We start from the raw sequence: 26,873 nt of genomic DNA, 5'->3' as shown, positions 1-26,873 counted from the left end.
AAAATTGTTGTTTTGTGTTGACTTTTGTATTCGTTTAATTTTTTTTCAATATATATTAGGAAAATTGCTCTCTGGCGATTCCACACAATGCCGAAAACAGGAGTGTTCCGATTCGTTTGGATCTTATTTTGCTGAATGCCTTACAATAGCATATAGTCTCCGCCAAACGACTCGTGTATGTATGCTAGGGGTGTTTCAGTTTTGTGGAGACTAAGGTATAACGTGTTTTTTTCCCTTCGGAGGTACACTAACCTACATATATATCAAAACATTTCCTGTTTAATAACGTTTTGCACTAGTATAGACTTACAGTATAATCATTTGGTATTACAGGCTTCATCGATGCATTGTTTTGTATGCGAGACTCGTCATATTGGTACATTATCAGAGTGTTTTATTCTGTAGAATTTTGTTATTTTAATTTCTATATGCATATTGGCGGCGTAATTCTGTGGAATCCCCACCACAGGATGTAAACTGTTGTAATATATTGTGCAAAAGTTGTATTTCCACATGATAAATTTTGAAGAATATAATAATATGGTTCTTTATAATAAATTGTCATCTTTATAAGATGGCCATTTCAATTCATATTGTCTTTGAGTCTTATGTGGAGCAAGCATAAATATATATATATAATTTTATGTTTCAAAATAGATAGATTTTACATTCTTTTCGCACTAAAATGAGGTGGGGGTGGAATGGTTAATGTGGTAATCGTATCATAAATCTGAAATAAAGCTAACGGCAGCTGCTTTGTTTCCGTTCGTTGAGAAATGATGGACTTAATTTTACTGTCATATCCACCCTGTTCATCAGCATGTTACCTCCGGTAAAATGGCTTTGATCGGATTTCACTAAAAGAAATTGAAATCCCTGATGGCATTTTCGATAAGGCTGAGTAAGCAAAACTTTTTGTCAATTCTTTAAGAATTTGCTTTTCAGCTAATTATTTGATGCATGCACACTTTAAGAAATCTCAGTGGGAGACTCAAGTCGGGGAAAATGCACAAGGATTTTATGTGCTGTATATTCCGATACCTGTCAAAACTTGATGAAAATTCTGATTACTTGTAGAGTTTTTTTGCAACAAACATTGATTAAGATATCTAGGTTGGAATGATAAAGAAAAGTCATTATGATGTCTTCTGATTGAAATATTTAGAACAATTATCCCGACAACATCTGTTTGAATGTTATGTTTCCATGGTCAATGCATAATTGACATTAGTTCTAAACGATAATCAAAATATTTAAAGTAATCAAAACATATATAAATTTCCACTATTCGCGGATGTGTATTCTTATGTAATTTCATTTTCATATTCTTATTTACAAAAAAAAAGAAACATTCAATGTGCAGACTATTCAGGGATTTAAAGATGCTGCATTGCCGATGAATGATTCTTTTAAGCTATTAAAACAAGAGACGAATTAGTATCTTCTTAAGCAACTGAGGTTACTTACGCTTATTATTTGACTTCAAATTGAGAGTATTAAATATCAATTATGGCATCTCAAACAAAATCCTTGGTACTATCTTATTTGGAATGAGGTACTGGTTGCGCAGACAAAAGAAGCAAAACATATTATTTCATGTGTGATTTTTGGTTAATTGGACATATATATTCATTACTGAACACCAATTATTGTCCATATGATAAATATTGTTTATGCTCTGTCCGCGATGGACCATCTTTAAAATGACACTATAATAACAAATATCCCCCTATACTATGGCATAGTAAACCTGCGGGAATTTTAGTAACAAAAAACGTGATCAATCACATAATTATAGTAACTCCTTTTAAGTTTGATAGACCGGCGTCTAACTTTGATACCGTTCATTATTATTTGATTTCGTTCGATGGTAATCAAAGGAATGATCCACCTTATCTCATCTTGTACTTAGGTTGTCGCACACAGAACCTTCAGTTTTTCAATGGCATAGTCGGGGGTGTATAAAACGAGAGAGATATAACAAATGAAGATCGGGGAATTATACTCAGTGCAGACATCATGACCAAATCATGATTTCCGACACTGTAAACCAACTAATTTTGGCGTGCAATTGAATTTCGCGTATTTGCGGGCGAACGGAAAACGCGAAATTCAATCGCCGCAAAAAGTAGTTAGGCATTAATACGCGAAACTTAGTCATCGCGAAAAGAAGTTTGTAAACAGTAATGATTTATTTTGTGTCAGGGAATGACAGATGTTTTAGGTTACTGATACTATTATTAAATAGTATACATTATGGCCAGTTATTTTCGCAGTTTTGTGAGACATTTGCGCGGTCGGGGACATTTTATCCACGAAATGATAATAAGAAATATATTTACAGTGAACCCTCGATAATCCGGACGCTGATAGTCCGGAAACCTCACACTCCGGATGGAAATGCTTGGAAACAAGTTTTACTATTAGCTAAGTAAAACAAATCCTATCAGTCCGGAAAACTCGCAATCCGGATTCAAATGTCCAGATTATCGAGGGTTTACTGTAATCTCTATTCATCATTCGCTCAAACGTAACTTTCCAAAATCGCGAAATATTTAAGCCGTGAATACAACTGGCTATATGGTGTTAAGTAGATATTTTATTGTTGCGCTTGCTTTGTCGCTGTATTTTTACCAGTGAATGCAGTGGTGAAAACAAGAAAAAACTGACTTGGTGAGCGACAAACCACTAAAAATTTAATGTAAATAATCTGTAGATTGTAATCGTATTCATTGATATAAGTTTGTCCCATACATAAAATGTTTCCATGAATTCGTCGTTGAAGTATGTTGTTGTCCATGAACTCAAAGTAGTTGTATTATTTGTACGAATGTAAACCACTTTTTCCGCGCGATACAGATTATTCAGTTTTACAAATTACAGTTATTTCCCTTGCAGGAAGTTATCGATTGATTCGTCACTATCTCGTTGAGAGCGAAATTCACGTCGTTGACGTAACACCAATAACACACGACGTCACTCAATCCACACCTACCCACAAGGACAGATAACTGTTACGATGGTTTATTATCTACATGTTATAATTTTGCAATTGTCGAAGTTTTGATATGTTTGCGGAAAATTAATGAAAGCATAATAAGAAACATATTCCATGCAGAAAATAATTCCACCTTTCCAGTATTTTGAAAAATTGCTTAGAAACTTTGATATTGCTTTTAGGTAGTGTATTCTCTCTTTTTACGGTATATTGGTACATGTTATAACTGACAACGATGGAAGCCATAGTGCATTTAATACTTTCAATATCGTAAATTATTTTACGTTATAATACGATATATGGAAATTATCCAAAATATTTTATAATAAAAAGCAAAAGAGAATTCAGAGCAACGTATTTTTTATTGGAGAATTTTCAGAAGGAGCAAAAACAAACACTCAAGAATAATATAAAAATACATTCAAAATATGATTCTGGTGAAATCTTCGTGATAAAAATATTTTTCTTTTTAAATTCGGATTTGCCATCCGAGATGATTCGTAAATATTCGATTATTGAACAGTTGATTTCATTTTTACAGTTTTAATCTAAGCAGTATTTGCGATGATCGAAATAGTATATATATGGAGAAAATAGAATTTTCATTAAGGTAAAAGGAATTAATTGTTTTAAGAAGTGGCTTTAAATAAATCACGTACTATTTCCATTCGCAGTCAGGAAAGAAGAAAGAGCTACGCTGAATGCCGATTGTATCTACGGGATTGTAGATATTCACACAAAAGTTAAATCCAATGAATGGCTCCTTCTACAAGTTTTGTCAAACCGTTCAATGAACACATTCTTCATACCCATAATAGCTGTTTCATTATCACATCATTAGAGGTACTTAATATCATTATACACGAATTTTATTGCAAAATTCATTTAGTAGAACTTACCAAAAATACTTGAAAAATTTAGTTTCCCGTTACGTGTATATCGGGACATGAAAGGCAGGAAAGAATTATAATAAAATATAAATATTCATTCAGTGAATTAAATGTGAATCTTATAAAGATGACAATGCATGTTTGTTTCGCTTTGAAGAAACAGAACTGAGCAAGACGTGACTCGTTTTTAATATAACATTTGCGAATCGCAAGTCGATTTCTTGGAAAAGTCTTAAGAAACACAGTGGTTGCCCCTTGTAATGGTACAATTATAGTCCTCCAGGGCGGCGTTGTGAACAGTTAGCCTCGTTTGAGATGTACCATTACTCGCTTTAGAGTCCAGCTCAAAGTCTGTGAATATCACTTTCTTCATTGCGAAACACTTTAAAAAACGACACAAACAATATTGTCGTCGACAGGCAGCCATCATAGACCGTCGGAAATTCCTCGACATGAATCCATAGATAATAGGATTTAAACAAGATTGGACGTAGGGGAGACAATCCAAAATGATCTGAAATAGAAAAGAACAATTGTGAGCAATTCGTGGTCAACCTTAAGGTAACAAGACAACAGCGATTAAAATATGACAAGAAAATGTACTTACAGACATATATGTGCTTTTCATTTGATATGTTGCAGTCACAGTGGCTTTTCCATCCATTATGTGTAGAGGCGAAGTTGTGGTTTTGGAGATTGTGACACATTCGTGTTATGTCTTCTTATAGTGGTATAAACTGTAAGGTTTTATACATGACAAGACTTTTGAAAATATGGGAAATGACTATATCCTGCTTCTTAGGACAATGCAATGGAGCGAAGGTAAATTATTAGCTCAATTTAACGAGCTGTCAAGATATTTGGATTCCATCGTATAATACATAGAAATATTTATTGGGCATAAATCCTGGGTTGATGGTTTCATTAAATTCATGCTCTTTTAACAATTTATGAATTGCGACACAACTTCGATATGCATTACAAAATCTAAACAAACTACTTTTCTAAAAGCTGTCAATATATTTTGATACTATCGTAAGATACATCGAAATATTATTGGGCATAAATCCCGAGTTGATGGTTTCTTATAATTCAAGTCCTCTAAACTGTCTATACAATTGTGACAGATCATCGTTACACAATTTAAATAAACTACTTTTCTTCTGAAATGGATTTTCGATTTATTAAGGTGCTTGATCATTTATAAAGCTTTCCTGGCAGGCTATCAACAACCATTAAGATACATTAATATATGGAATATTTTGACAAGTTACTGGAGACCGACTAACATTGATAATGACAATTTTCTAATCAAACACACACATGAAAGTCTGAACAATCGGTATAAATTTACCTTTAAAAAACGCCATACAATAAATTAAATGTAGAAATACAAGGCAAGTCTCGGTAAATGATTTAATTTGTTATGAAAATAAAATGTAAATGTAATAAATCTTCGTTATCTATTTCCATGCTGTTATAAGAATTATGTGAGGATTTGATTTGCGGAAAACACTGTCGCACTACTGGTAAACAGAAGGGAATTAATTGTGTTAATGGACAATGGGCTTGTCTTGTATTAAGGATAGTGCCTAGTACAGCCTAAATAATGAATACATATATATATATATAGGAATAAAAACAAAAACCATACTAAAACGGATTGCTTTGCTTAGTTTTTCGATGGTGTGTAACGCATTTTTGACAGCTCAGATGGCCTTTCCTATTGTAATGTGCTGAGTGTGTATATGTGTGTATGTTTTTTGGAGGTTGTATTATGTTCGCATTGTGTCTCTGTTTATAATTTATCTTTTATTCAGTTGTGTTGTGCCTCTTTGTAATAGTGGAACTCTAGCCTTTTACAGTACTATCTCTTTATCACAGATTAAACAGAGATAATTATAACAGATTTAAAGATACAGATAAAAAGGAACAGCGCAAAAGAACAGAGCCATGTGGTTCAGAAGACTGAGCGTCATCTGATGATAAAAAACCCAACATCAACCTCACAAGCGCAATCGGAATTTTGAGACAAATCGTATAAGGTGATATCCCGGAGATTGGGGTTGGGAAGGGTATGGTGGGTGGGGGAAGCATAGTCATTTTTATACACACATTATTATCATTTCAGAAGTAATTGGAGAGATTCGCCTTAACGTAAAATGAGTTATTATGCAGGAAAACTGTTCTTTTAACATATTAAGTGGTAGCAACGAACAAGCCACAAGCAAGACGATTAGACAATGAAAAAATAGTGGAAATGTAGTGCGAAAGAAACGGAAACGAAAAGAAAGATTTGGCGGAGAGAGGGAAGGACACTTCTGTGGACTTTTCGCTTTGATTTACAGAGAACAGCGTGAGGTTGGCTTTAAAAGAAACATGGAGTCAACGTATGTTTTAAAATTGTAGTTCTTTGCATGTAGATCAGTATATATGTATTCGTTCATGAATTTATGTAATGTCTGTTGTAAGAGCAGATTAATTGTCAAATAATGAATACACTTTTAACTGAAGGATAAAACGGAGGTTTGTTGGTTTATTGATTATTTTTAACATTCTTACACTCAGGGACGTTTCAAGACGGCCTCCACTGTATATGGTGTATTGTACATCTATGTGAAATGTATGCATATCTTAGGAGCCTGCAGTGTATTTGTATTTACACTGTGTCTCCGTGTGATAGCGGAACTCTAGACTTTGCTATTGTGCTATCTCACTGCAGCATGCTGTCAGGAACAAAGATAAGGCACACCCCACCCTGTCACATTGACTTAGTATAAAATGTAATGGATGATTTGATAGCTGTGATTACTTACTTTGGTAGTAAAGGCTTCGGTGTTATACAGTATAGGCAGATGTAGGCGAAGAAGAACGCAATAGATAAGTTTGGGTCCCCAGCACAGACAAAAGACAACAACAATGGCGATGAGCATTTTGATTACCTGGAATGGAAAATGAAACCAAAATTACTACAAAAATTTGAATGTCGAAAAATTTTCTTTTGAGCAAAGGCATTCTGATTAAAATTTTTAGCGATGAAAACTCTCGATAGAAATGCTTTACAGCAATGGCGTAGTTTCAACCGAATTAAGCGAACATGTATACACGTGACGTAATTCTGTTACGTCAAAGTTGTTGCTAGGTTACCGGTTTTTTGCCTAGAAACCACCAGAACGTAAAGGCAACACGTAGTAGCATTAGAAACGGTTTAAATCTGTACATGGAGGCTGACGACCACGTTATGGTTCCCACAGGAACCGTGAAACCGAATTCTCTCCGTGTTTGAAGGCTTTGCCTTGAGTTATCCACACAAGGGGTGGCGTTATGTGGCCCCCGGGCCTTCTCCCGTACCGATCACATCAACGTTAACATTTAAGACATTTCTTTTTAATTTCTTTATTTCCTTGCTTTGTTCACGTACATGTACATTGTACACTCTTCATGATAGATATCAGCTAATAATCTAACATGTTTTATTATTGGATCCTAAATTAATCGTTTTTTCTAAAAATAGGTTTTTAGATAAGATATAGATCCAAATGGTTACTCGGATGATCATTGTTGTGTAATTAAGGTTTTACTCTATATAAACCGCGAACGGTTTATGATGAGAGTGCACTGAAAAAATTTGTGTTATATCTCCCTAACGTAACAATCTATTCAAATTGGTCCTTATAATTTAATCTACTATATATAACTTCTTAAAAATAACTTCCTGGAACTTTTTTATGAAATCATTACGTCGTAGTATCAGTATCAGCCAATCAGAATCGCTGTTATAAACGACAACGTCTATTTTTCTTCTTTCTGGGTTGATGAAGTAAAAATGCTGATTACAAGCAACCATTGATTATAAGCCAATATAATACAATATGATTATATTAACTAAAACTTTAGCTGCTCATGCTTTACTTACATAAGGTTTGAACCTAATCTTAATAACATTTCACCTAACTATACAATTTGCAGGAGTACGTTATGTATCTTTGTATTATTTATTTTAATGAGTGAAATTGTGACTTAATGATTGTTATCAGACGATATTGCAATCCAGTCAGTACATGGTGTGCGTCTCTATAAGGAAGTGAGTAGCTAAGCAGTATTAAGATGGAAACGATAGGTCCTTCCTGATGAGTTTCAATTGCAACATTAAGAAAAGTTTCAGCAACAAATCTTAAGAAACATCTCTTTGAAACAATTGGTAAGTCAAATACTGGGTAAGTCATATAATGTAAAATGTCAAACTTTCATAACGATATGATTGTTACCAAAACTAGAATAATAACATAAGGTGGGCATTGAAAAGCAGTAATATCGTTAGCTCCTACACAACTTATTAGTTATCTCACAACATCGGTCATATATATCGGTATAGTCAATAATCGTAACACATAATCATAAATGAGTCTGAAAATTCCTTGATAAAAGGACACATGCAAGTGTTAATATATAAAATTCCATGCAAGTGTTAATATAACCATGAAGCAAAATAAAGATAAAATTCTACGGTATTGTGAACAATTTTAATTGACATCGCTGGAATATTTGATCGTATAGCTAGGCAATGGGGCAGGTACAGTACAAGATGAACTGTATTCCCATACCCGAGCAAGGTTCTCATAAAGCATTAAGGCACCTCCTGGGAGCGTCTTTATTAGGAAAAAGCACAGTTCAATGCACTCACAGACTAAAATTAGTATACATACGCAGTATCCTTCCTGTTTACAATTTAGATTATGTAAGCATTTTGCTAAAGAAATAAAAAGTTATGACGGATGACGTGTTTAATGAGTCTCTTTTCAGTCATTACGAAAGTATTAAATTAAGTTTTTTTACGAATAATGGATCGTGTTACCTCTTGAGACACTATTCAAGCGTTAATTCCATTATGAATTGACACTCTAATCTGTCTGTTATTGCATTTCCCGAAGTCCATATATCGTCAGAGGGATACCCTTTTGTGATATATAGAAGGATATTCCACATTCATTATTTGATGTTAATGCTAAGAGCACATTTTACAGCCCAAACGGAATTTGTATTACCTTAACTCCCGTTATTCATATAAAACCATTTTATGACAACTACGGAATTTCCAGCTGTCATCATTTAAATTAGTATCAAAATAAACAATATGAAACATTTTCAATTTTGATTTCAATTTTGTCTTCAGTATAAGTTACAACAAAACGTATAATTGAAATAATTGTTTAGTTGACTTAATAATTGAAAAGTGTTATTTCTGATGCTTCACAGTAACATAATTTCAAAGTTTGATAATGTAATTATAAATTAAACAGAACCCTAAAATGATGAATAACACTTCTTAGATAATGAGTAGAACTCTGATAAAATCTGCATAATACTTACTGATAAAAAATATAACGAAAGATTATCTAGAACCTCATATAGAATTGTGTAAAGCGTAAAAAATGAAATACGATAAAATAATAAATTCTTAACAAGAATATTCTGCACGCATACAACACGATATGTAGTCAACATATTAACCTACGCCTCCCCCTCAAGGAGTGTAATGTATTATCTTGCCTTGACATGTGAAGATGTTTAAGCTTTACTCCAACGGAGAATGAAAAAGAATGTAAAAACATAGAAACTGTATGTCGATCCTATTCTCTATTTTACTTTTATAAATTCGGGCAGAATTGATTTTAAGACAAAGGCTCTCGCGATATATGGGCCCGAAATACGTACCTATATTATTTTGAGAATATTATTAGGAGTTGACTGAAAAATTCAAGACTAAGTTAAAAGCACAGGAAGAAGACAATTTTTTTTTCTAAATAACAGCGTTGAAATTTTGGAAATAACATTAAGATTTTTTACACTACAAAAATTAATTCTATAGAACGAACTTAACATAGAATTTACTAGGATCAAACTACCTGCTAACATAATTGAAGTCTAATGTAAAATACTTACATTGTAAAATATTTTGAAACATTTCTTTTGTAAATTTAATTTTTGAGGAATAAAAACATGATTGATTGATTGATTGACCACGCCACCCCACTCCTTTCAAGCTACAATGACTAATTTACATGTTATAGGTAAACATACTATGAATGGGCGTTTAGGTGTTGTCATGGATAGCTAGTTATAATAGTAGGGCTATCTTTAAACAGCGTTTAGATAGTAAAGTCATATTTACGTAAATAAAACATATAATGCATGTAGTACATATAATAATGTTTTCAAATCTGCTGTCTTCCATATTAAGTCGATCTCCTTTACAATGATAAAAATAATAAGAGATGTCACTGCGGTTCATAAAAGCGGATATCACAAAATGTTAATAACTAAATGAAATATAATATAACATCTAGCTGATAATATTCCATGTCAACTATAAGACATTTCCAAACGTAGCAATAAAGTTGGAGGTTTCCAATAATGTGCGTACATCATAACACTCAAATAGCTCCAATGACGATTAGGTTTCTGTTTATTTCACAAACATGACTTCTTCTCCAGAATGACTTACTCAAAGACAATCTCGTCAATAAAGTATGTTTGTTTTCCTTTATGAAGCTGATGACAAGTATTATACGTGATAGTATTTTTCAGTTTCTCTTCTCGTACAAGATTAATTGCAGACCCAAAATAAACACTTATGATGATATTTATTCCAAATGCCAAAGAAACAATCAGCATGTATCATTTTCTAAAATATAACGATTTCTCATTTGATGGTATCACGGTGGAGATCACTTTAGAGAAAAATATATTAAAGCAATTAATTAACCTTAGGCATAAATATATATATCTATTACAAATAAAACAGGAGTGGGGGAAATGAATAAAACGCAATTGTCAGTATTCTTAGCATTATGCTGGATTGCTTCGAATGAGGAGTTGCCGTCTACACATGTTGGACTACATGTAGTAACATGTAGGACGTTTTCTGATCTGAGTTGCGTCCCTTCTTTTCACTCTGTCAGAACAGTGAAGAGAAGGGAAGTAACTCTATTAAATAAAAATGAGTCGGACTCATCCATGTCAATATTAAAGAAACATAAATCTAAATGTTCCAAATGAATGCCAATATATCGTATTTATCATTATTCGTTTTGCTATTATATTAAAAAGATGACGGTTATTTTACAGAGTTATCCGCCCTTGTGGTAACGTATTAATTGTGACGTCAAGTGTTTGTGTGCGTAACGTCATACCTTTAAGAGAAAACGACGCGAATTTCGCTAAAATAACTATGGCACAATACATTACTACTCGCAGGGGAGGTAACTCTGTAAGATTAATTTAACCATGATTATTACGATCATGACGATAACTATAACAATTGTGGCGACCGTCAGTATCATTGTGGTGGTGAGACTCATAGTACTTACCTGTTTTCTTGCTGCTAGCACGTCCATGCTTCGGTCTTGGCTTTGGACACAAGTACGAGCAGTAAACTTCCGGATGCGATATGGACTTCCGGTTACTAATGTGACTGAATGAGTCGGATGTTGCCGTGCACATGATCTTTCCAATGAAATTGTTAGGGAATGGAAACTTCTGTATATATCATAAAGAGAAGAAACATACATACAAATTAAATTTAATAGATTTTACTCAACAAACGACGTAAGTTTTTCATATGCTTAAAATCATTTAGGTAAAAAGGTAGCAGAAGATATAAATCGTTTAAATTGTTTATTTAATACAAACTAAATGTTTTTAATCATCTATTGAACTTGTAACAATAATAATGGAAAATTCGTTTGCAAATCGAGATATTAATTTTGAAATCTAATTGAAAGTAAGAGATCGAAAACTTTATCAAAAAATTGACAATGCATACAATGATATTCAGAGTAAATTATATTATTTTAGATGGTAAAGTAAAGCTTGGGTAATTAGCTAACGAAGTCGTAAGAAAAAATAAAGCATCGTTTCAGAACATGATTTTATCTAAAGGTTTGTTGTTTTGCGATATTCAGAGTAAATTATATGATTTTAGATGGTAAAGTAAAGTTTGGGTAATTAGCTAACGAAGTCGTAAGGAAAATTAAAGTATCGTTTCAGAACATGATTTTATCTAAAGGTTTGTTGTTTTGCTTAGAGCTGATTGCGAGTTTAGATTAACACAAAACGTGTTTGCTTCCATAATGCCCTCGGTAAGTTTATAAGCCGCCAGGTTTCCCAATACATACTCTCGCCTGTTATTGGCTTTTGTGATGTTCATCTTTATCACGACGTCAACATTATTGCCCCATTTTTATTACTTTGTCATCAATAATTTATAACAAACACAGACATTAATCTGCCGTTAAAAGGAAAATGTAAACACATGTAGATTAATTTTCTGCTTTTCTGAATGCTGACACTTGTAAATCATGTTTTCTTTCATTTTTTTTCTATTACAAATAAAGATATCTGAGGAAACCTGGCGATGTTAAATAGCATAATGCAATGTAGAAATGATTCAAATCCGTGATTAAAATGAAAATATTGCTGATAGTGAGTGTATTTCAGTATGAATTGCACTTCCATTTCATTCTAAGTGCAACACAAAGACGACAGCTGCCGATAGAAGACGAGCATAATGAACTCTTATAATAAGATATTTGCTTATGGCGTAAAGCACTCCTTTACACTGGTTAGGTTATGCGGTCTAACTAATTCGTTGGCAACGAACCGGAAGGGTTGTGGAGCAAATATCCGGATGACCGACTTTACTAAGCGTAGGTCAGCCAACATTGCATCAATGATATTTTATGGTCTTACCTTGAAGACTAATTAGTAGCTCAATTAACTAAATTATTTAATTGGTGTCAATAACATGAATGGTAATGCTTCAGATATGATTTTATAAATCCAATCGATGAATCTTCTTTTTTTATCATTTGGTTAAAAATTATATATAATTGCTAAGGGATTGAAAACGCAAACTCTCGATGTATGATTAGCCAAAATACATTTTTGTTTTGATTATATGACGAATAAGACAAAAAAAACGAAAGGAATTTCCAAAGGCTTTGTAAAATGGAAGTATCACGAGTCTGTACAAAATGAATGTTTTGAACAACAAACGATGTATACGTTGCCCTAAAGGAAAATATATCCATGCAGACTTTGTTTATCACTGTTGAACCACTGCACGGTCCAAGGTGATATCAACTCTTTTAATTAATATTATTTTTCCTGTTTATCATTGCACAAGGAACATATCATATTTTTAAATTATTGTACGGCATTTATTCGTATATTTGCAATCAAAATTTCCTAGAATAATTATTTGAATAATTAAGTATCATTAAATTAATTGCCACTTATGCTGTAGGGGTGATGTACTAAAGCAAATTTTGCACGACAAAAATTGACACATATTTTATCATGTAAAGCTATGTAGGCCGGATGCCATATGTTGCCAGATGGCACAAACTTACAACCAAAATTATAAATACAAATTATGAAATAAAATACAGACGAATTTGGAACTCGTACACCAATTGATATTGTCATAACCCTCCTATAGTCCGGTGAACGAAATTTAAACATTAAGCTCACCTGGAGCCTGAGGTAAGTTTACTGAGCTGTTGTGAGCTGAGCCACAGTGTGTAAATAACTCCGGAGTAGCAGACGACCATGATGAGTGTGGGTAGAGCGAACATCACAACCATCCGGTAGATGGCGTACGATAACCGGAAGGTGTCATCAAATGCTGTGTCTGCGCAGTTGTGCATTACAATCGAAGTGTCGTTTTTGTAGTAGGTTGTGGTCTCTACACCCTGTAAAAGTCCAAAACAGAATAGAACTCAATGAATGTAAAAAGATATTTGATAATACAGGAAATATATCCCAATATTATCTTGCATGGCTGTCAACAAGCAATCTCTGGTTATGATATTTTCAGTATATTTCACCTGCATAGTACACATAACACGCACGATTATATACTATATCCACGTATGAAGATGCCAATTGAGCACTAGTTATATTGATATAAAGAAATTAAATGAACTTCTTAAAGTCGCGGTAGTTATTTCCAACTACCAAGTACTGATGTCACAAAGTTATCTGCCCTTCCGGTAAGGTATTGGATTGTGACGTCATGCGTGACGTAAATTTCGATCACAAAACAATAACGTCACAATTTATACCACCTCGCATGGTAGAAAACTGTTTGACATGCAGAGATGGAATAGACTACCCTTAATACACTTTTCATTTTTTCTGATAGACTTGTTGTTCAGAACTATGTCTTCAAACAATGAATTTCCGTTTCAGCTGGTCTTTAGCAAACATCTTTTTGAAGCAAGAGAGAACATGTCGTGATTAACTTCTATATATAGCATTAAGTTATTTGACTGGTTTTACTGAATTGTATCAGTATACACCCCGAAGCAGTGCTTGTTGGCAATGGCAAACAAACCATCATATTATAACAAGGACAGAGATTGGGACCTAGCAATAAAATACGTAGCAAATAGATGTGACATGTGTATTTATATAATAATTGGCTTCCTCTTCATTCACCGAGATCTTTTTACAGAGCTTGGTTTTTGTTGAAAAATGGGGTCGTCTGAATGTGAGTTGTCCTTCGAGAGTTACCCATGACGTATTTTTTCGTTTTAGGAATCAGATATATTTGTTATTACCTGTACGTAGGTTAATACGTATCCGTACAGAACCAACCAAAATTGTTTGACATATAGTTACAGGATTTGCCCACAGGCATATATTATGAGGCTTATATCATCTACCTTGAAATTTCTGTTTCAAAATCTGTTTCAGCACGTAACCACTTATATACCATCTACGGCCAAAAATGAGATGACGTAAATAGTTGAACTCCGCATGTCATTCTTTGCTCTCTGGTCTTAGCTTGAAACAGGAAGTGAACGAAAGAGTTCATGTTCTATGTGCCAATCCTACGCATTTACGTATATCAGAAGAATATCATATACTCTAGCCCTTTAATATATCATATCCGGGGTTTAGATCAAATATGTCAAAGCAGCTATGGGGTTAAAACGTATATCTACTGTGCCCCGCATAGAATTGACCTATATCGACGTATGATTCTAATGATTGTGACATCTAAAGAGCAAGGAGGTGTTTCCACTATGACCAATCTCTCATCTAAAGGTACATTGCTACCAATAGGGAACCTGAAAGTATTCAGCCAATGCCGTTATGACAGTTCACAAGAAAATGGTCAGTTGATAATATACAGTATGTAGAAAAGAAGAGAAGTTCAAAATTGAAAATTGCCTTTGAAACAGAGAGAGAGAAAGCATATTGAAATATTCTGATAAGATTACCCATGTCTGCCCGATAAAAATAATTCACAATAGCTGATTTTTATTTCAAAGAATTTCTTATTCCTGTTTATGTAAAAAAAATCAATCTATCTTCAAAGTACATGTATGTTTTAGTCGTGTACGGAGAAAATATATTTCATGGAGTATTCAATTACATTTTGCAGCTGCCAGAACCACTAGCACAGACAAACAAAACAGCTTAAATTCTTATCGACGTATCGTATATGTCTATCAAAAAGACTACGGAACCACCTGTGTCTCAAGTCGAATTGTTCATAGGACGAAATAAACAATTGTTCTAAAAAAAGTCGAATAACTATAATTTGCACGTGTAATTATCAATCACGGACTTTTATTGAGGTCCATGTGTTGTTATATCGCCGTGGTAGAATTAGAATTTTTAATATTCTACTAGATTTCTATAATACCAAATAGATCGAATCAAAAGTCAATAACTTTTATATTAGATATGTGAATTGTTTTAAAATGTTTGCTTCATGTTAGATATTAAAGAAATGTTTGGAGAATGGTTCGACTACTACTTCGTGAAGAACTCAACGTCGGGGTATTGTGATGCCACAATCACAATATTGACTAATGAGTGACGTAACAATATGAATATCGACTCGGTATTTCTAAAAATAGAAGCACCGAGTTGATATGCTACATATCGCCGTCAACTTGAAAGTTTTGCAACAACCAATGAAAATTGTAAAAAATCAGAGCATACCTAGTATTCTAAACTAATAACCGAAAAATGTGGAGATATAACCCGATGATAAGCTCAATTGGTTTAAAATATGTGCTGTAATAATAGATAATAATCATAAGTCATACCTTTTAATCTTCATAATTGGAGAATGGCATTAAAAACAATAAAAAAATTAACTAAATTAAAAAATGGCTTTGTTGTACTAGCCCTGATTTCTCGACACAAACGTAGCAGTCAAAAACTGACTTAAGTCATAAATTTTTATCTAAGTTACATAAGGAGACACTTAAATCTGCACTATCGTTTCGAGAAAGCTGGACGTGGTCTCCTTTCTATCTTCAAATACAAAACAGCAACACTTCTTCTGATAAATCATATATGTGGGGCTTCTATCTAGAATGCTTGTAATAAATAAGACTTGTCAAATGTGACCTGTCTCTGTTACAAGCACTCTTAGACAACTCCGTCTGTGCACCACACTTAATACTCCGGCAGGACAATCGAGATAACAACCATTGTTGTTTCAGAAAGTACTTTGTACCAAGTATACCACCACTTGTATCGAAATAATGATTTACTTAGGATTATATAATTATAGACATTTCAGACAGCTATCAGATTTGTCTTGTACGTTTTCACGGCACATCCGTTCAAGGAGGAATCGAAAAATGTAGCGTTGATTCAGAAGTCTCAACATTGATGAAATAAAGTATTATACCTCACTTTCATTTAGAATGTTCTGATTGGATACAACTTTATCTCATGAAATTGTAAAAGTTAGATATTTCACTGAAATTAGAAACTGGAGCAAGGAAACAACTTCTGAATAAAATAACCCCGGATAAATAACCCCTGAGAAGCTCCGCGCATGACCGGCAGTGGACGCCGTCTTTAACGTAAAGCAACAATGGCAACGATGTTGCTTCAAGTTTTTACGACAAAGATATGCTGTAAATAACAAAAAAAATCTACATAGAATCTAAATAGCTAAATGATAAGATATCCCACACAAGAATACCAACCACACAAAATAGAAACATCCTGGAAGACCTCTGATGTACTTAACGCGTGTGAGGGATTCAGAAATACATTTGGCAAACTCTTTCTATGTTAAGTAATGTATTTTCTATGTTTTGCTTCTAAGTAAATGTGGGGCTGGCGGTATACTGGTAATAGAGGCAATGCATGTAATATATGTACTGGTTCTACAATTAAATTTTCATGTTTAATTGTGTCTTCGTTTGAAGATTTAGATTTCAAACCAGACTTCAGCTGCAATTACATTGATCATTGCATGAATTAGTCAGCGTGATGACGACCAACTAGAACTATTTTTGTTGTTAGTGAAATTCCATGTATTCAAGCATTCTGGCGAATAATTAAACTAAATAACATATGGATGGAAATTACAATTAACACTTTCAGTTTCTAAGCAAATTATGCGACGCGATCATTCAAACTAGGATTTTACGTAGCAATGCAGCCAATGACTTTCAGTGCGTGTATAGTACTGTCAATGAAAAGATTTTAGATACATCCGTAGACTGTCTGCAGATGGAAATATCTCAAACGGACTTTTGAGAACGACGCAGGCAGAATTAAATCTACTTTGGTCTGATGTTTATCACAAACATATGTAAGCACTAAAGGAGAATCGTACTGAATAAAAATACGTTATTAGAACACATTCTCTCATAGACATAAAGGTTTCTAATAAAGCACGGCGTTATAACGAACATTATTACAGAACATAACAAGGACACATCTAACCGCTGTGTATACCACGATATAAATGGTCCAAGCCATCGCGCAGTAACCATTTGCGGATCATGTCAGCAACAAAAACGTCAAAAAGCTTTCGGCAACTAGGCAAGTCTCTGTCATAATCAAATTGCGATGTCAGATTGTTTTTGAATCTATTTTTGAACGAGTACAAAGAAGCCGGACACTGGCAATTGTCAGTTTGCCGTAGGATGTTTTTTTAGAAGGAAGAAAGCAATATACTATGTAGCTATATCTATATACTACATGTTGTCTTGGCGCCAATAGGGAATATCTACAGGACAAAACACAGAAGCACGAATGTGATTGGATAATTTGTGTTTGGGTCTACGATATAGATGTAACATAAATGTTTGTACAGTGATTTTAAGAATAATATCATCAGATTTAGTAGATTGGTTTATCTTCTTCCTGGTAGGGACATAGTAACACACTCATTTTGCTCCTTCAGATAGATATAATTGCACTACGAAAGTATTATAACAATCATTATTGTTAATAAATAAAGGTAGAGATGACAAGATATCGCTGCGAAATAAACAGATATCATTTCACTGCACTAAAGAGAACAAATTAGCCTGACATTTAAACTGAGAACACGGAACAGTTATTTTTAGATCAGTGACGTTGCATGCAATGCGTCGCCATTTAATAAGCACATATATGCATCGACCCTATTCAACTAAGCAGCTGCCTAACTTAACGAATAATGCTGATATGGATCAGTCTGATTTGAGGAGGAAATAACTCCCTTCGGTAATTAACAGAAATTACATGTCCTTGGAACTATGTTTAATAAGGGCGCAGGGGCACGAAGTGCGAAGCACATCTAAGGTAACAAATACACGAAAATATAAGAAAAAACACAATCTTCAAAATTCAATCCTACACACTGACAGCTTCAGTTTGCGGTGGCCATTTTTTCATACATGGGGAGGTTGTGCGTTGCTCCGGTACTGCTCTCCCCAGTATATATATATATATATTTAACTAATGCAAATGCATAACAGGAGTAATTAAACATATCTTATATATATTTTTTAAAAATAATAATAATAACACTTTGAAAATTAAAAGCTATAGAATGCAGTCAAAATATCCTCCAAGGCGAAGATGAGCACAAGGAATCATGACGTTATTATACATTTTTTATATATATTTTTAAATAATAATAATAACACTTTGAAAATTAAAAGCTATAGAATGCAGTCAAAATATCCTCCAAGGCGAAGATGAGCACAAGGAATCATGACGTCACATATCTTAGGATTCGCATACGCGGCCCTCCAGGCCTTGAATGGACACAGATAAATCCGAATCTTTGAGTTCATTTCTTTGAGTTTATGCTAGACAATTATTACATCATATACTTCTATAGTTTAAAATGCGTCCTTTTATTTTTAAATTATGTTTTCTACATGCAATAGAAAATAAAATAAACAAGTAGAGCTTCGCTCTTCCTATGCCGTGCATGATTCATATTTAAGCATCTGGCTGCGCCTTTCAAGGCCTGGCCTTCAGTCATATTACATACACCTATCCTATGGGTGCGACAGCGTTTTACTGCAGTTTTACTAATGAACTCACGAACTTGTGCCCTGGTCTGTTATTTCATTACCTTATAGAATAGTAAAATCCTCCAAGTGCTCGCATAGAGGAAGATTATAAAACAGTTTTATCGTCTGTAGGAATACAAATTATATATTTTACTTCACCATACGATCGTTAAATAAGAATAAGGAAGTTTTGGTTCTGACAAAGGCGGACTGTATTTCCTATTTTGTTTTTATTCTAAGAGTTATATCCAAGTGTTATAATTATCTAATATGGATTAGAGAAATCTCTGAGGACAAATGACTGCATATCTTATCTGACTGATTTTTAAACGCTAAAGAGAAACTTAATTTTCTAAGTGATCTGAACTATGAACTATGGATTGATGACAGTTAAGAGGCAATATGCCAAAGCAATGAGAATAAGATTTTCTTAATCATGTTATGGATTTCATTGATATAATCTAATAAAATAAAAAAATTAAAAGTAGATTGCGAAGATATGTCTCATCTGAGATCTAATATTGGCTGATGGAAACTCACAAGAGGTCATGAAATAGGCATCTTTACAACAGGAGTTTCATACCCACACCATAAAATGGATTATGAGAAAAATGACACCTTCCCGTCATGGAAGAATGTTGTTTTCAGACATTTCTTGTTTTATCAATGAAACTGCATGTAATGTTCTTCTTATATCTAGAATATATTTAAGTAGAACATTGACGAGTACAGATTAAAAATATAGTGGAGTAGAAGTTTCACTTTCGAAGATTTGAGTCCTCGTAAACAGGAATACAATGAACACAGATGAATAGTTATCATAAAGCCATTCACATTTCCCGTCAAACAAATCCATACATTTATGTCCGTATTGAGACAAAAACACATCACCCAAGATCATTTAAGTAAACGCAGTGAGACGTTCGGAGCGAGAAGTTGTTTCATTAGTAATTATATGTAACCTGATCATCATTCTACGGTTATGATATTAAATGACTCTAAGTGGTATTCTACTGTATACCTGGAGCAAGAAACGAAGCGTGCTTTCATTTTGCTGATTCGTACCAGTTGTGCTGAATTAATTCGGCAACGCCTAATGGAACGCCTTTCGATTTTTCTAATATGGCGATACCATATGAAAGATACGCGTTGAATTAAAAACCTAGTTATTTTCTAACGTAATCACATTTCTGATATAAAAGCAACAAAGTTACAAAATGCATTGAAATACATAATAAACGAAATATCAACGAATATATATCTATTTCGTCTGTCTTGAGGGCTACCGGTTAAACATGGACGGTATATCGTAAAATAGCCTTCTGACTTAAAAAAAAGACAAAAAACAAATGAAAAAAATGTCTGAATTAAGAATTTTAATTTTGGACATATGTTCATTCAATATTTATAAACTGTTCAACGATGTACTTCGGTAGAAACATGCAACAGCGAGTCACAAATATCTAAAGACACAATCATATGGTTTCTTAAAGAGATAAAATCGTATCGATGAAGGATTTTGGCAGTAACTTTCCTCCTAGTTAACCTCGTGGTATTCCCATCAATCGCCGGAGGTGAGCTGTTGAATGTATGCACTGACAATTTTTTTATATTACATCACATTGACCTAATTTGATGGTTTTAATGTTTACAATCTTCATATAAAGATAGGTACAGACTTCAATATAACGAATAGATCATTCAAGATCAATAGTTTTTCAACATAAGCGTAAAGGGCCTTATTCTGATAGAATTTCTGTTCTCTGTGAAGCCTTCACCAAATTGAAAATAATATGTTAATGAAAAACAAATACATTTATTCGTGACACAATTCAGATTTATCACTGATGGACAGGTAATAATACCAGTATGATAGCAAACGTATACTTCAACATCAAAATCGGTTAAAGATCAATATCAAAATAAAGGCACCATTCAGAAGATTAAGGATTTTCAGTTACAACCGATTTAAAAGTATAACTAAATATACCAATCTTTCTTGTAACGAAAAATTAACACCAGATCGTCGTTTGTAACGTTGCATCTAACAGATATAGCGCCGTTATTTTAGAAAACATTTCCGCGAATACATTTCGCTGGGTAGAATTGAATTCTAAGAATAACATTCTAAAATTCAAAATTCAAGCAATTTTAGTGGTAAAGGATATTCGATGCATTAATACGATTGAACTTATTAAAGGATTAATGAAATGAAGTTTCATGTAATGGACCTATAATATAAAAACCAGAGTGTTTCACAGTTAATTAGGACAACTATGAATAATGTGCTGTTACATCTCCATCACATAAACTATTTCATTTTAATTATTAAATAATTTAATTAGTTTTCATCAATCAAGTATTTTTTCACACTCAGTCTACTTAGAAAAGAACGTAAACAAGATTATATGTACAAATATGTTAAAAAATGCGTAATTGGAAAATGATGCAAAGGCAAAGTGGTTATCATGTAACTAAAGAAGAATTCATCAAAAAATCAAGACACACACAAATTTGATCACTTAGATGGAGTGGTTTAAAACTAATTTAAATGATATGTAGATGGCATCAACTTTTGTACAGAACTACTTTTTAATACAACACTATTGCTCGCTGATGCTGTCGACATTTCATCATGAGAAAACTTCAACAAGGTTACATGTTCAATAATTTGATTCAAATTTCTCTTCTATTAGCACGCGCGGTATTCATTGCTACACAAAAACTATGAATGATTATGTTTCTAGATGTAAACTTAAATAGAAAATAAAAATAAAAATAAGAATTGAATTTTTTGGGGAAAACTTTCGTTGAAGCAGCATTCATGATGTTGGCAGCTAAACTTAACCATGTGTCAATGTCAAGCGTTAATTAACTTTTACTGTTAAGTGGTCGTTAATATGGATTCGCGATGGCCCAAGAAAGGGAAGCCTTATAAGCAGTCCAACACGATTGTCTATGATACGCTTGAGGGATTTCCTACTTTGGAGAGAAAACTTATAGACAAAAGTTCGAATGACTCTATCAATATAAGATTTCACGTGAGTTTCCATTATAAGTACTGAATTTGACATTGAGACTAACTTTCAATTTGTGTAATGATGAACTTGAACTGATCTGAAATATCAGTTCTATTTTTGTACTAAAAAAAAAACCTGTGACGTGAACCTTAATTCTTTTCCTATACACCATTTAATTGGAGCACTTATTTTGAAGCAGGGATTTGAACGAGTGGTTTTTTGCCTAATATTACATGGTATTTCGAGAATAATGTTTTCGTCGTATCTTCGTTGTATAACGTTTTGAACGGAATTTGACGTTCATTTTTGCATTAACGTTAATTTAACACGTAGGGATACATCAACGATGAATGTCAGCGTTCCGGCGCATACACGCCTTTTATTTACGAAATTTGCATATAAAAAATAAGCATTTTTTTAAATAGCTTACTGACGAGTAATTTAAAATGACGTTTTTGTTGAGCTACAAATGTTGATATTGTTTCGAGCGGAATCTAGGTCCGTTAATACACTATTAAATTAATTTGAAAGCTAATACTCTATTGCAGTTAACACCATTATTTAAAAAAAAGTACTAAAATGTAAATAAAAGAAATAATTGTATTTTTTTTTCTCGCGTAAAAATGGCATACATACATTTGCGAACAATAAAAGTATACGTAGCAAATATTATTTGTTTTAAAGTTTTCAAGTAGGATCGTTATAAGGGAAGCAAAGACTATCACAAGGAAACGGAAATAAGATATTGTCTCCAAAACAAATTTATTGACCTTCAATAAGGTTATTTTCCAAAATATAAATTGAAAATTAAAATAAAAACAAAAAAAAAAAAAAGAAAAAAAAACAAAACAAAGAAAAAAAAACCCCAAACAAACAAACAAAAAACATCATTGTGGTAATGATGCATTTCTACAATCAATACGTTTTACTTTCAACAATGGAATATGAAGGGAATTTTGCATGTGTTGATTTTTTAATAATACTTTTAAAGGTACAAGATTATCTTATCTTCGATTCCAATAAGACTTGTAACACAATGAAATCAAACAGACGTGACATAATTAGATAAACCAATCTAGACCAATTACCTAAAGCTGACAGCCGAGAACAAGAAAAATCACCGCACATGATGATGACGAAGATTATAGTCAAGTTAGCCATTGTCCCGAGAGGAACATGAGAGTATAATTGGGTCTAGCATATATAAAAAAGTTGCTATTTTAAGACAGCGCTCGTGAATAAGACAATGATTCCCCTCTCCTCGTTTCAATCGTATTCAAATGCTACCACTAGACCCGGTGTTAATACTGCACGCTCCGAATTTAGCTCTGAGCTAATTTGTATTCTAGATTATCCTCCCTGAAGGGAGTTATGCACACTGTTGTAGAATGACATTACATACCTGTATAAACCACAGTTTTGCCGATAAAGATTTGATGTACAACACTGGTCAAACGTTTGATACTTTACCTCAATTTTCGCTAGGTACAAATTATCGCGTTTAGCGCGAAAGGGCTCGAACGCAAATTCAAATGCTTCGCGAATATTTACATAAAATAAATAAATGACCACACGATTGTCAATAGCATACCTTGATCCGCTGATTAATGTATGATACTAAAGTGTTTATTGTAAAGTATGCAAGTAAAGGTAAATGAGTATGAGGGAACGGGAACTTCCCATCAAAATCGCTCTGACATAACGCACAATGTTCGGTCACATTTACGTCCCGCCGGAATTTCATTGGAAAAAGCGTTGAACAGTAAAATAATATAAGCGCTATGCTATTTTTTAAAATTGAAAAAAAGAAATTATATATTTATTCAATTATTGAAGGACTTTTATTAAAATGTTTGCAATATTTTTTTTTTCTATTGATGCGTTTTTGTTGAGAAAATGACGTTTTTTGGCGCGACAGATGTAACACGCATCTGTATGCGGTTTCAATTAAAGTGTCACTGTAACGGGCAGTAAAAATTGACACAGAGATTCCCCGAAAACGCACTATCATGACGTCATTTCGTTATAATGAATTGCGACGTCATACTTCAAAATGGTGGACTTTGTTTGTAGACTTACCGATCGACAGATCCGAAGAGAAAAGATAAAAAGTGAAAAACCACAAATACACACAGTGCAAAACGGTACTAATTCATGACATAGAGACATAAACTGTTAATATAAAAATAATTCATTTTTCTTCTTTTTTAATAACATGTCAGAAAATATAGACTGCGACGTCGTTCTACTTTTTTATCGAACAAAACCTTTGTCTTTCAGAAATGACACAAAATGAAATTTTTAGATTGATCTTTCTGTCACGCAAGTTCACGACGTTGAAAAATGACTTTATATTAGGAATTATGTTTTCTATTCAGAATAAAAAAAATACGTTTTTGCTCAAATATACGTATGCGAAATCTCTACTGAAAGTTCAAGAAAAGTATTTGAAAAATTGCGTTTTTTCTTTGTCTTGCAGGTTTGCCGAATGTCGGAAATGACGTCTTTTACATTCAATAACGTTACATAAAAGTGATCGAACATTGTGCGCGACGTCTCTGCATGCAAAGAAATTAGTTTTTATAATAGGAATCCTAAAACTTCCTCCCTGGAGGCTATGTCTGTTGCCATTCCCACGTTGCCTCGCTTTCAGAATTTATTTTAAAGCTGTGCTAAATTTACACGGCGCTTTTCCATAATTTCAGTGGACAAAACTGGACAGTGTAAGCAGAACTTGACCGTCATTTTGATATATAAGGAGTTTTGGAAGGCCAACGAACGCTTTTGGACTGGTTTTCATTGCACGACGTTTCACTGTTAGACTTGAATAACAAATCATTCCTCAATATGTGATGGCCAATAAGTAGTGCACAATGCTAAAATATAGAACGGAAAATATCTTGTTTTGGGGCATACCTGTAAGTCACATCGCCGTCTTGAAAACATCCGATTATTGATTAGATAAGTAGCGATTACTTCCTGTTTATGGTCTAGGCGCGTTCGAGTAGCAATGCTGTCGTTTACTGTTAGTAAGTGCCATATATTTGACACTCACAGACAATCCTTCACCGCATGATCCGACATACGTAAACACTCACTGCGTGACACTGAGTGTCTGCGGTTCTTGTTTTTTTTATCTCGCTACTCCCGGTCTGTGTTTGTTTTCAGATCAGATTAGACTACGATACACACTGTGTACCGCGATGCGCGAAATGAAATTGAAGATGACTTATATAGAGTATTTTTTCTGAATAACACTTGTAATACTATATCAGATTATTTCTCATCGCTGGGGTTATATTGTACACCACTTAAGATCGTCTTAGTCAGAATAACCGAATATGACATCTTACCTTGTCCAAAAGTGGATTTTGGTGTTTCTACATATATATGTCAATTCAGAAAGATTAACGCCTGTATCTGTGCGGAAGGATAAAGAAAATCACATTATAACGAATAACGTTATACTCATTTTTGGAAAAAAAGTATATTTATAAGATTTTAAATATTATCAATCGTATACACATGTACATGTACAATGATGTATAATCCAGCGATGCATTTTGTGCCATATATGAGTAGGATTTTCGGAGAAGTCGTTCAGTTCCTATGTACAAATATATAGCCCCCAGCTGCGGTTACACGGATATGGTAATTGTATATTAATTTAGGAAACGGATCAAGCTGTGACATTTAATGGCTCTCCGCGTTTTCACATACTGCGGTAATTAGTTGAATGCGATACACCACATACAAAAATAAATGACACTATTAATAAACCAGGAAATCGATAACAGAGGTAAATAAGGGGTAAAGGTGTAATGGAATCTTACATGGGTCTGTCAACAGGATAATCTGAACACGATTGTATAATTGATTTCGTTCCTTCCGTACTTGTCAAGGTTGTTCAGCTGTTGCTATGGTGAAGGTACATCTGTCTTTTATCGCGGTAGGTTAAAACACAGCTTACATGGGTTAGACAATGATGAGACGTCATCAATACATGCGATGCCCAAGGTCGACAACGTCATCAATTATGACGCATTCTGACGTTTTTGTAATAATGTCGTGATGGAAATGCTTTACACAGCTGAGATTTCTCCATTTTTCTTTTACGTATGGAAACAAAATATTCAAACATTCCAACCCCAACAATATTATGTTATTAAAGTCTGAAAGATTAACCAGCATTATCGACCTGGGATAAAATCAAGTATTATGCTTATAATCCATAATACATGACATAAAGAAAAACGGGAGGCCAAGAAAAACATACAAAAAAGTATATATTATCGTTTTGAAATACCGTTTCTAAACATTTACCAAAAAAAGGAAAATGATAAATAAGATTGACCATTTTGGTACAGCATTGAAAAGGAGTGATCAATACAGTATTCATTTATGCATGTGGACTTGTTTCTGATAATTTATCTTCATGAGATAATTTTGTTATCCGACAACTTATGATTATACCATGTTTTTTTTCATATACAATTGTATTTAATATTTGTGCTCACAAAATGACGATGTAATAACCGATATCTTCCCGCAAGGTGGACGAATCTGTAATATGTGTAATATACAAAGGACAAAATATACTGTACATTAACAGTAAGGGAATCAC

General features: G+C 33.4%; 1 protein-coding gene across 1 annotated transcript in view; it reads right to left on the bottom strand.

Moving 5' to 3' along the window:
• Positions 1 to 3,355: 3,355 nt before the first annotated feature.
• Positions 3,356 to 26,873, bottom strand: part of LOC138326270 (galanin receptor type 2-like) — a 54,060-nt gene continuing 30,542 nt past the window's right edge. Inside the window, exons 3-6 of the mRNA XM_069272392.1 lie at positions 13,423 to 13,643; positions 11,259 to 11,427; positions 6,705 to 6,830; positions 3,356 to 4,402 (exon numbers count right to left, since the gene is read on the bottom strand). Coding sequence (XP_069128493.1) covers positions 4,121 to 4,402; positions 6,705 to 6,830; positions 11,259 to 11,427; positions 13,423 to 13,643 — 798 coding nt within the window. The 3' untranslated portion in view covers positions 3,356 to 4,120. The remainder of the gene's footprint in view (positions 4,403 to 6,704; positions 6,831 to 11,258; positions 11,428 to 13,422; positions 13,644 to 26,873) is intronic.

The sequence above is a fragment of the Argopecten irradians genome, chromosome 6, assembly GCF_041381155.1.
Source record: "Argopecten irradians isolate NY chromosome 6, Ai_NY, whole genome shotgun sequence".
Taxonomy (NCBI): domain Eukaryota; kingdom Metazoa; phylum Mollusca; class Bivalvia; order Pectinida; family Pectinidae; genus Argopecten; species Argopecten irradians.
The sequence above is the reverse complement of the archived record's forward strand: the minus strand, read 5'-3'. Positions and strand labels throughout refer to the sequence as shown.